Below are 12,166 nucleotides of genomic sequence, written 5' to 3' on the forward strand. Positions count from 1 at the left end.
CTGCCCTTTGACCTCAAGCACAGACAGACCTGTGAGAAAAGACGCAGACGCGACATGTTTGGGCAGAAACGTTCCTTCCAGTCTTGTGTGTGTGTGTGTGTGTGTGTGTGTGTGTGTGTGTGTGTGTGGTGTGTGTGTGTGTGTGTGTGTGTGTGTGTGTGTGTGTGTGTGTGTGTGTGTGTGTGTGTGTGTGTGTGTGTGTGTGTGTGTGTGTGTGTGTGTGTGTGTGTGTACGCCCTGTTAACCGGCTGAAGCACATGATGAAATAGACGTCTCTGATATAGAGAGGGAGTGTTGTGGGAGGAGGGGGTGGAGGACTCAGCTGTGCAGCTGGTCTGCTGTTTTCCTCCCTGAAGGGCGGAGTAGTGTGTGTGTCTGTCTGTGTGTGCAGGAGAAGATAGAAAGGCAATAATTGGTGGTCATTTATTTTACAGCAACATGAAATTTCAGTGAATTCACATTATCTCAGCCTACACTTTGTTTGTAGTTTCAGGTTTGTATCCTGGTTTATTATCATCCAGCAACTGGAAAAAAAGGTCTTCACCCTTTGCCTGATTATTATTATGTTCCCCGTCAATATCCTTGAATTGATCCCTGGGAAATTGCAGAAAATGTAAAAAAACAAACGCCCTTTCGCAATGTTCCTGGACTCCTGGATCTTCCCCTCAAATTTTATGGATTGATTCCAGCAAGTTTCATTCAAATCTGTTTTTGTCTGATTCCTACTGACAAACAAACACATGGGTGAAAACAGTCTCCTTGGTGGAGTGGAAAATATAAGACAGTTAAATGATGATAATGTTTGAATGAGCATAAATTGTAATATACAGAATATAATTGCTGCTATAAAAGTAATAATTAACCTGGAGGTGTCTCGTATTGTGAACATAATGTATATTGTAAGACAAACATGTTTGTATTTGTGGATGTTTGAGTGAACGCTCAGTCTGGATAATCATATCTGTAATTACAGTTTTCTGTGCTCGTCCTCTGCTCTGCTCTCTCTCTCTCTCTCCCCCCCTCGCTGCAGGCAGTCACTCACGTTATCGTGCTGTGACCACGATAAATCATCTGCTCTCTCTCTCTCTCGCTCTCTTCTTCTCCTCTTCTCCTCACACTGTCTCCTCCCTATCACAGTAATTGTTCAACAAGAGCTGGATCACACTGTCGTTGTATTGAAAGATCTCCGGCTCCGATGTGAACCCGAGCTCTTTTAAAAGTTTGCACAGATAAAGGGTCGTAATGATTAGTGAGCGTTGATGCTGACATTTAAAAGACTCAAGCAAATTATATTCTGATATGACAAGATACTAATGACATCACAAGCCTTTCTCTTTTATGATAACGTGTTGGATCAGTTTTTGATCTGAAGCATGGAGATTAATCAATTTAATTTAATTGGTAGCTTGTTTGATTATCTAATAATAGTTAATCACATTTTCTCATCAAAAATACTGAATATTTTCTTGTTTCCAGCATCTTAAATGTGATTATTTTGTTCTTCACTTTGTACATGATAGTAAACTGAGAATTGGGTTTTGCATGATATAAAATATTGATAAGTTGCTTTTTTTAATATGTATTTCACTATTTTTGTGTTGTCATTTTGTTGATTTTTGTGTTGAATTTGATTTATGTGTAAATGTTCCCTGTGATCCAACAAATGATCACAGTTTTCAATATTTTGGGTTCGGGTTAAAAATTTAGTGCAGCTTGATTTAATTTATGGGGACTGTTGGGCCGTGGTGGAGTTATGAGCTGTGCCGAGCGTCCTTCTAGTTTTAACTTATTTACTTCTTCTTCTTCACATTTATCTTTACCTGGTTTGTCATTCTTTCCAGGTCTGAGGTCTGTTGGTGCAAAAACTCAGAAAAAGAATTGCATTTTTCCAATAAAACAAACTTCTCCTTTTCCCCACTGTTCCTAATAGCGGGTTTTCTTTGTTGAAACGCAGTCTAAAGTTCTCTCTTGTGAACGGCGCTGGTTAAAATGTGCTCAGGATGTGTAAATTGGTCGGGCTCTAATGCACCAGGATGATTAGATTACATCAGATCAGCTCTGTTAAGCTGGGATTTGTAGCTGGCTCTGATCTGAGAGATCTCACACTTTAATTCTCCCCCCCCCTCTCTCTCCCTCTCTCTCGTCCAGCGTGGCGGGCGGTGAGCTGTTTGACTTTCTCGCAGAGAAGGAGTCACTGAGCGAGGAAGAGGCCACTCAGTTCCTCAAGCAGATCCTGGAAGGAGTCCTCTATCTGCACTCCAAGCAAATCGCCCACTTTGACCTTAAGGTACAGCGGCGAAAGCCGTCCCCACCGTCTGATGTCTGATTCCCTCGGTTGGTCATGTGCTCAGCAGGAGAACAGGATAATGTCAATTTCTGCATTTCAAAAGACCAACGTGTACCGTAAACATGAGCCGTGTCCTGGGCCTGTCCCGCTCACTAATCCTCAGCAAATATGGAGCTTGAACTAGGAAAGCAAACATATGTCTTATCATAAAATAAAGACAGAAATGCACATCTTTTCTGCAGTTTATTGCGTAAATAAAAGTTTTCATATCAGCAAATGTAAACACAGATGTCTTCTAAAGGTTCGTATGGACAGATTTTAATATGTTGGGCTTCAGTTTTTTTGCCTTTTGCTTTTGTTCTACATCAGTTTTGTCTGTGACTCATTTTTGGGTAATATTTGTGTGTTTTTTTAAACTCCTGAGGGAAAAAGAGTGAAGGTCATTGTGTCCTCGCTGCAGAACACGTGGATCACATGGTTCCAGTCCATTACACTGCATCGAGTTATCTTTGAAACCTTGTGAGTTTTCTCCTTAAACCACAATCAATAGCATTGATCAGTTGTCCACTTACAGCTGTATATGTGGCGTCTTCAGTCCGGACTGACTCCTCCACTCACAGGACAGTCTTCACAAGTCGTCCATCACAGCTCAGGACATTTAACGTCAAGGTCTTTAGAAAATAACTCTCTGTTGTTGTCTTGTCTGACAGCGGAGTTGGGAGTGTTTTGTGTTGTTTCACCTGTATTCTACAACATTTGTCATCGTCTTTGACACCATTGGGAGAAAACCCCCTCTGGAAGTTTGAGCTCCAGGGCTATTTCCGTGGATTTGAAGCAGCTTTGACCTCCTGTCACTGGACATTAAGGGTCAGAAATAACAGCAGCCCAGATGTTTTTTTCAGTCCATTTTAAAACGCAGTCACACACTGTAACGTCACCTCGCTGCCTGGAGAAGTCTGTTCTGTTTTTTAAAAATGGGTTTCAGAGTCTGACCAATTCTACAGAGACAGTAATATTGCCAGTCAGTGTATTTAATATGCTCCACAGCTCGATATGTTGGGCAGACTAATGATGTCTGACTCCTCAGCAGTCATCTCATATGGTCTTTGTGTCTGAAGGACCGGAGTTATTTTAGGTCTGCGGTTATTTTAGTGGAAAAGCCAGTGCATTAGAAACTTTAATGTTTCTATTGTAGCATTGTTCCATCAATAATCAAACTAGTTAGAGCCCAACTAGTATGAACTTTCTTGGGATGATGCCAATACCAAAAGATTCAAAGACCATTGGCTGATATACTGCATTTAGAAAAAACATGGCATGATCCCTAAGATGTCGTTATTATCAAACCCTTATGACAAGGAAATGTAATCGAGGCTTGGTATATTTAAAAATGCAGATGATGCAGAGATCAGATGAGTTCATTCAGAAACGTAACCACGTCAGTGAATAAAACCAACAAGCTGAGCCGGAGTTTTCTCATCCAGTTCCTTCCCAGACTAAATCCTCCGCTCAGGGTCCGGCTGAATGGACGAGGTTTGGAAGGGAAAGAGGTTCGGTCTTGAAAGAGGCTTTGTGTCCGTAGGAATGTCCGGCTCCTCTTGTCTTTGCTTGAAGCTCATCTCTGCCTGTTCTTTCCTTTCTCCCACTTCCTCGAGATGTTTTGCATGAGATTTCCATGACTGCAGAGCCTCCTTCCTGACAGACGGTTCCTGGTTTTGTGTCTGACTCTCGCACTCGTTTCCACTTACAGTGTTTGTCCTGCGGCGGTGGAATGTAACTAAGTACTTAAAGTACTTGTAGTTTAATTGAATTTTATTTGATTACGTGTATTTTTTTTACACCGCTTCAGATATTTGACGGCTGTAGTTACTGCAAACCAATATGAAGAGCTTTGATAATATGATGTGTTAAAGCATGAAAACTGTTTTGCATTGAATTCAAAACACACACAACCACTTTAATACAAAGAGAGATGGTCACTTCACTTCTCCTCTGTCCTCCCTGTTTGTTTCTCCAGCCGGAGAACATCATGCTGCTGAACCGCTCTGTGCCTCACCCGCGCATCAAGGTCATCGACTTCGGTCTGGCCCACAAGATCGACCTTGGCAATGATTTTAAAAACATCTTTGGAACTCCAGAATTCGTAGGTCAGTGCACGTGTGCATGGTGTTTAAAGCTCATTTGTCTTCTCTAGGTACGTGTAAATATACTTTCTCTTTTCCTTTCTCTCTCTCTCTCACACACACACACACACACACACACACACACACACACACACACAGACACACCCACAAAAATCACTATGTAACTACATGTAAACACAGTTTTTCTGTCTCTCACTCGCACACACACACACACACACACACAAATCCCTCGCAGCACCACCCTGTTTCTCTGGCTTTATCCCAGGGGTTGCATATTGTGAGAGCAGGTGCCAACTGTGCCATAGGGACTAAGTGAGAGAGACTTGATAATAGACTTTGATTATCAGAGCTGCTCCTTCCTGCCAACACACACACACACACACACACACACACACACACACACACACACACACACCCTGTCCCATCTCTCACCCCCTTTGCCTGCGGTGCCCGCCAACATTCCCAGTCTCCCCAGGCCTGTTTCCACCACCAGCACCATCCAGGCCAAAACCTGAACCTGTTCCCAGTTCAGCAGGGTGGCAGCGGTCAAATGGTCTAAATAAAGTCACCAGTGTTGGACCTGCTCATGCTGGAAATCAGGCCTTTCAGCTCATGGATTCATCATGTACAAAAACAGATTGCGTTGTTATTCCATTGCAAATATAAATTGTGAGTCTCTTGCGTTTGTCTTTCGAAGATGTGGTTTTTCAAACTGTGAGGTTTGACTAAGTTAAATGAATTTTATGAAATGTATCATTCCCCCTCACTATTTTGTAAACGATTATCCCCTAGATACAAGTAAGACAAGGAATAATATCATTAATAATTATATTAATAATGATGATTGTAATAATAACATCGCCAACAAAAGAGAAAATCAACTAAAAACCTTCTTTCTCACAGAATGTCAGTTTCCTGTCGAACTTGTTAAAGTGGATTAGAAAGAACTGAATCATTCTGTTCATCTTATAATTTAATTATTCACACATCAGAAGAGCTGTGAGTACAGAAAAGAGGAGAAGAAATAATCACAGTTCTTGTAGGTGTTATTTATATTTTATTATAAAACAACATCTCTAACTCAGTGAATTCTCTCAAATAGAACTCATCAGGATGGACGAGGGAAGAAAATTAATTATTCAGGGGAAAATTACTCACAGAAAATAAATGAAGGTAAAGTCAGTGTGATGTGCTGTTGACCTGAATGTTAATTATCTTTGTTTTGTCTTGCAGCACCAGAGGTAGTCAACTATGAACCTCTGGGCCTGGAGGCCGACATGTGGTGAGTAACTAATAACTCGGTCTGCTCCACAGCGACCATCATGCACATGTGCTGTTTTGAAATTATTCCCATTTGCGAGCAACCTCAGCTGTTTTGCTGTAAACACACGTGACTGTTTACTGATGAACTACTTGATGCTAAAAGCCTCTCCTCTCACTCCTTCTCTCCTCAGGAGCGTTGGCGTGATAACCTACATCCTGTAAGTATCTGAAACGCCACCCGGGACGATGTTTGATTTTGTAAAAACGTTAAATGTGCATAAATAAGAAATGTGCAGCACGAGTCTTGAGTATTTTTACAACCGCCACCTTCATGTTCACGGTTTCTCACAGACCCCAGGTCGTCGCTCGCTAAACATGACGACATGGGAATGTTTAGTCGGATGTGAAGAGGTTAATGACGTCTCTCTGACCTCGAGCACAAACAATAGGGAAGCGCATATGGTTGTGAATAATGAATAAGACTGCAGCAAGAACCATTGTGCAAATTAAACCTGTTTTATATGTGATATTCAGTAAAAAAAAAAGAAAAGAAAGTGTAAATTAATGTCCGTGCCTCGCTAACATATAAGCACACATGATCATTAAGCTCTAAATGGCATATTTGTAATCCTGATTACAGCAGGATTATTATTGTCTTGTAATTTTCATAAATAAACAAAATGCTGAAATTAAATAAATTCAGTGTTTAGGCTGCAAGAGGCTGATTAACTGAATCTGGATCTGGTGACAAGTTGACGTTCAGTAGAGCACAAACCTCCCAGTGAGGCCCAAACCAGTTCCCTAAATCAAACTGCCCCAGTTAAACACCCTCATAGATTTGAGTTGTCAAACGTGTCTGATTTTATTCATCAAGATTTATTTATTATTCCCTGGGAAAACAGTGAAGACGTCTCAAAATGGATGGTAAAGAAAAAAAAACAAATTCCAGGATCTGAACCCAATCCCAAAATTGAATGTGTTCTTCCCTGATCCACATCACATCCCTCCAAGTTTTGTAAAATCTGTTCAATTTGTTTTTAAGTAATCTTCTTGGTGGAGGTAATTTCGCAGCTCGTCTCGAAGTTAACGCGGAAACAAGGGATTTTAAAAGTTCGACTGATTTGCTCGAATTCAATTTGTTCACTTGATCATTAAAACAACTCCACAAAGGGCTCTCATTGAACTGAATGTTCCTGCAGCAGCCGTCTGCATGAACGTCAGCACAGTTCAATTCAACAGCGAAAACGTTGGTGCACTCGCCGACCCACCGATCGACCGCTGTTCTCTCCTCCTTCGTACCAGGTCACAAGGCTTTCCGTGCTCCCACACACCTTTATCCTTCAGAGAGACACCTACACAAAGCCACACACGTGCACTGAACTGTACATCAGGTGCATTTTGCCCACACACAGTTCTGACTTAGATAAAGCAGAGTAAATAAAGGAAGAGGTCAAATGGCCAACATGTACGTTATCTCATAATTATATAAAAGATATCACAGTTGATTTTAGGAGAGAAATGTGTAGGTGCTGTTAAAACGTTTCATCATTTAACCTCCACACATCAGTCGCACAGATGCACAACATCCGTGCTCACATGCGTACTGTACAAAACACACTGGATCTTTGTTCGTGCTGTCCACCCACACAGATGTCACAGCTCCGCCTGGCGAGGCAGGAAATAGATTGCTCGCTGCCTGTTATCAGAGCCGAGCAACAGCGAGGTGATGCCACTCCTCATCTCCTGCTGTTTAAAAAACGACGAAAAACGATTCAATTAACGATTTTTGGGACGATCTCCAAACTCGAGAGTGTTCTGCTTGCCACAAAGTGATTAAAAACTCCAGTTGGCAAGACATACAACTGTTGATGCAACTTCCTGCTCTGCTCGAGCCCTAATTTGTGTTTTAGGTTGTCAAGATGAGTGTATTCCAGCTTTAAAAACGTGCACTCTGCCTCTTCAAGCCTCGTATCGAATGCATTTTGGGAGAACAGTTGATGAAACGTTCCCTCAGAGCCGACAGAACACATTCCTGCCGCGGTCACCACCCGGTCCTGTGAAGAATGGCTTTAATTACTTTGTTGTGAGCGGCTGCAACTTATACAGTGAATTCATGCATTTCCCTCTCAGCTGGAGCTCGACTTGCACCACCTCCGTGTTTGTCCGAGCTGGTGTGGTAATTAGTGGCTGGTGCTGCTGGAGAGGGGAGGTCCAGGGTTTGGCACGGACCCGTGTTTTGGTTTAACTGCCGGAGCTCCAGGAAGCTGGGACCTCATCACCATGCATGACCGATCAGCCCTGTGTGTACGCGCCTGTCTGTGTGTGTACGTGTGCTACACTCAGTGTCTTGGTTGCATCCATTAAAAGAGACAGATTCTGTCCTGTCTCTTTAAAATGTTGACCTCCGCTCAGGCTGTACCTGGTTTTGTTATGGAAGGTGCCACACGAACCACTAGACGTGCCCTTAAACAAATGTGGGAAGCATCGGTACACTGAGCTCCCTCTTCTGTGGACCGCAGATATTTACATACACAAAACACCTTTTATAACACAATAGAGGACAAAAACAACTGCAGAAGCATCATGTCTCCTTATCATCCCCTCGCTGCATCTTCAGAATTTTTTGATGTGCTCTCGCTTACTTTCTGCACTCCAACCAAACTCCTCACATATTCACCGGAGCTGAGAGTCGTCCAGCTGGCTTTCCTGTGAGTGTTTGACTAACAAACACCAAATACTTCAGCCTGATAGCGCGGCTGGACTAATGAGTCACCATTAGTTGCTACGCAGCTCTGAAATCACGTTACCCACATCCACAAGCAGCGAGGTTTTAGTTTTTGAGGAACAAAGCTAATCAGCGGTGGGAGAGTAAGTGTTTGAATGGAAATCAAATATATTCCGTTTTTGATTAAGAGAGCCGAGTTAGACGACGAGAGGAAGTCACTGTTGTTTAAGTAGAAAACATCAGAGTGTCTGAAGCTGTTAAAATGATTGAAGCATAAATAAAGAGCTGAACATGTCTGTGTTATATTCACAAAGCAAATTATTGTTATTTTCATTGTCTTGTTTGCTAAACATTTAGTTTATACCTCCGAGGCTGAACAACCCTACACAAGATGATCTAGTTCTTAAAGAAGGTCTAAAACTATCAGCGTTACCTCAAAGCCTTTTTATCTCCTGCCTGAATTTACATTATTATTGGTGGTCGCAGGTTTCCAGCCTTATTTTTAATGTAGAGTGGCTGAAAAAAAGTCCTCCGCACTAGAAAAATATTAAAACCTGTTAGATTCAGATGTTTATTTATTCTTATTCTCTGAAGAATTAAGGGAAATGTTGAAAAAAATGTCGCAATGTTAAAGTAAGTGAAAATAAAATTCCAGGATCCGCACAAAACGTTAGTAGGTTATTTTCATGCCCTGAAATCGGTTCAGTAGTTTTTGTGAATACCTGCTGACAAACTCTATTTAACCGATGAATCATTTACTTTATAAAAATGTCCACAGGCTCAGGGGACTTGTTTTCTTTGACCAATTATTAATGGCTACTGATCACGTTTAACCTTATTGTTCTTATTATTGTTCGTTCCTTGCAGTTTGAGCGGTGCGTCTCCGTTCCTGGGCGACAACAAGCAGGAGACGCTGGCCAACGTGTCGGCCGTCGACTACACCTTCGAGGAGGAGTTCTTCAGCAACACCAGCGCCCTGGCCAAAGACTTCATAGCCAAGCTCCTCGTCAAAGATCCCAAGTAAGTGTAATAACATGATGTTTGCTTTAACTGGTTCACCAAGGATGAAAATAATAGTTATTCTCCTATTTTAGTTCATATTTTCATCCGTCAGTCAGGCACAGCAGCCAGTTTTCAATAGTTAGAATTCAAAAGCGAGATTATATCTGAAATACAGAGTCGAGTCTCATCCCTATTTCTGTATTTATTCTATAATAACGTAATTTAAAAACCCAATTACCAGATAATTGAAAACTGTCTCTGCCGTTTTTTCCGAAGAAAACTCTCTTGTCCACGTTAAAGAAGGAACATGACAAATAAAATAAATATGAAAAATAAAACCCAACGAATGTTATTTACAACTGAATGCCGTCTCATTACCGAGTCGCTCCAGCAGCATCTGAGTGGCTGCAGCTCCACTCGAAGTCAGTTACTCTCAGGTAATTGCTCCAGTTTCTTCAGGACAATGGAGCGAGCGTGAGGAAGCCAACACGAGTGAATAATGGGGGGTGTGGAGATAATATCAGGCTATAGGAAGAATAATTAAAGGCGCGGACAAGTTGCTTTAAACAGACTGTGGGCAAGAGGATAGGCCGACTTTACGTACTTTAAAAAAAACATATGGGGCCGGTGCTATGAAAGGGAACGAGACTTTGAGCTTTTTAATGGTGCAGAACTTTTACTTTTACCAAACAACTATATAACACACTAGAGGGAGGAAAAACCTCCTTTACATAATGTTCGCTGTGATATCCTGATTCTTATTGTGAAATTCCCGCTCCTGAAACGTGGACACGCATCAGGTTTTTTATTTACGTGTGTGTGTGACTGCAGATTATCCTCAGTCAGACACGGGTATGTGGTCAGAAAGAGGCGCAGACAGGAGGAAGTGGCGTCTCTCACTGAACCACACCAGTTTTCTGTAATGGTCAGTTTATGTCGAACATACTGAAACGTTTCCAGAACAATGACTCGTGGTTTTCATTGTTAGTTCACAGCAGTTGTGTTCGGGGATGTGGTGTCTGGACTTTCAACCACATCGGGTTTCTATCTCGGCTTTTATTGAATTGTTGAATTGTTATGTTTCTCCAAAAGTAAAGCACAAATTGGAACAGAAGTTGTTCCCCTGTTTACGCGGAGGTTTGTCTCACTACCTTATTTACTGTGTTGTTAGAGAGAAGAACAAAAACTTTAAAAGGGAAGTAACATGTTCTAGTTTAACAAACGTCAATGCAGCAGAAAATAACAAGAATAATCAAATTTTTCAGGACAAAAGTAATGAATTTAATGTTTTCCAATAGTACTTTCATTTGTAGGAATCTTAAGAAAATTCGGAATTATGCAATGTTACAGTGAAAAACAATCCTGGATCCTGTTGCAGTAATAAAACCTTTTTACACATAGACAAATTACATTTTTATGCACAAAACCTTCCCACATGCATTTAATATTTCTAGAGCTGCAAAAGTGTTTTACACAAAAGGTGATTTACAACTACAACAATAAAACGTTGACCCTAATTTGATCCCATTAAGTCGTTGATGATTAAAATGCTGTGTCATATCTTTTCATAGCTATAAATGAGATGTTTAACTATCAACTGCTGGAAATTTCGGGAAGATACTTGACAATTGTAAAATGTTTGACTTCTCTGTTTGCAGAAGGAGAATGACGATTCAGGACAGTTTCCTGCACCCCTGGATCAAGGTAGTTCTCTTAATAGCTGACTGATGGGATTCATTCTTAATATTTGAAATACTGTATACAATTTTTAAAATCCTTTTCATTTCCTCAATAAATTGCTTCTCCACCAGATTTATCTTAACAATAATATCTTGAAAAGCTCTTTATTGATTTATAAATTGTTGTGTTTGTGTGAAATCAGCCAAAAGATACTCTGCAAGCGCTGAGCAGGAAGGAGTCGGCTGTCAACATGGAAAAGTTCAAGAAGTTTGCAGCTCGAAGAAAATGGAAAGTAAGTTTTCTGCGATAGTGTTTCTAAAGGTTTAAGAACCTATGGACCACGTTACATCATCACATCCCCGAGACACAAGTGAATTAAAATGGAGCAGAACATTTCTTGATGTTTACACCTTCCTGCCTTTTCAGAATCACTTTAACAACACGCGACATTAACTTGTTCTGGGCCTTGATATCATTTCATCTCTTTTCCAGCAATCCGTCCGACTCATCTCCTTGTGCAACCGTCTGTCCCGCTCCTTCCTGTCCAGGAGCAACATAAGTGTGGCGCGCAGTGAAGACACGCTGGTGAGACCTCACTTGACAAACAATAAAAACACCCAATCTTGCATTGTTAAAGAAAGTAAAAGAAATTATCTGGGTTCTTTCTTGGTCCATGTCCCAACTTTCCACTGGGTCAAATAATCAGACAGGGGTGAGGACATGAGGACGGTTACTCTTATCTCCACAGTCCTGTGCGATCTTTAATATAAGTCCCAGTAAAAAGTCATTGACAAGAGACCGGCAGCGTAATGAGTTTCATTTAGCTTTTATTGAGGTGCATTAACTTATTAGGACCTGAAGCGCTCAGTTTACAGCTCTGGTATTTTCAGCTCCACAATCTCTCTTGAGAATCTCGGGCTTCTACGTGTAATTGATCTGTTCCTCATTTCCTCCCAAGTGCCACAGGTCAGATGTTTGCAGAATTGTTGGAATTTCTGTGTGTGTGTGTGTGTGTGTGTGTGTGTGTGTGTGTGTGTTGTGTGTGTGTGTGTGTGTAGCGTTAAA

The 12,166-nt window shown here is 41.3% G+C and overlaps 1 protein-coding gene across 2 annotated transcripts in view; it reads left to right on the top strand.

Annotated features, from left to right (window-relative positions):
- The window catches only part of dapk1 (death-associated protein kinase 1), a 67,810-nt gene that overhangs the window by 35,995 nt on the left and 19,649 nt on the right, over window positions 1-12,166 (top strand). For both annotated transcript variants that reach the window (XM_047341251.1, XM_035165918.2), the window contains 8 exons: window positions 2,149-2,287; window positions 4,305-4,434; window positions 5,665-5,713; window positions 5,886-5,912; window positions 9,287-9,439; window positions 11,080-11,125; window positions 11,304-11,393; window positions 11,594-11,686. In XM_047341251.1, coding sequence (XP_047197207.1) covers window positions 2,149-2,287; window positions 4,305-4,434; window positions 5,665-5,713; window positions 5,886-5,912; window positions 9,287-9,439; window positions 11,080-11,125; window positions 11,304-11,393; window positions 11,594-11,686 — 727 coding nt within the window. The remainder of the gene's footprint in view (window positions 1-2,148; window positions 2,288-4,304; window positions 4,435-5,664; window positions 5,714-5,885; window positions 5,913-9,286; window positions 9,440-11,079; window positions 11,126-11,303; window positions 11,394-11,593; window positions 11,687-12,166) is intronic.

Source organism: Hippoglossus stenolepis, chromosome 9 (assembly GCF_022539355.2).
Source record: "Hippoglossus stenolepis isolate QCI-W04-F060 chromosome 9, HSTE1.2, whole genome shotgun sequence".
In the NCBI taxonomy this organism is placed as follows: Eukaryota; Metazoa; Chordata; class Actinopteri; order Pleuronectiformes; family Pleuronectidae; genus Hippoglossus; species Hippoglossus stenolepis.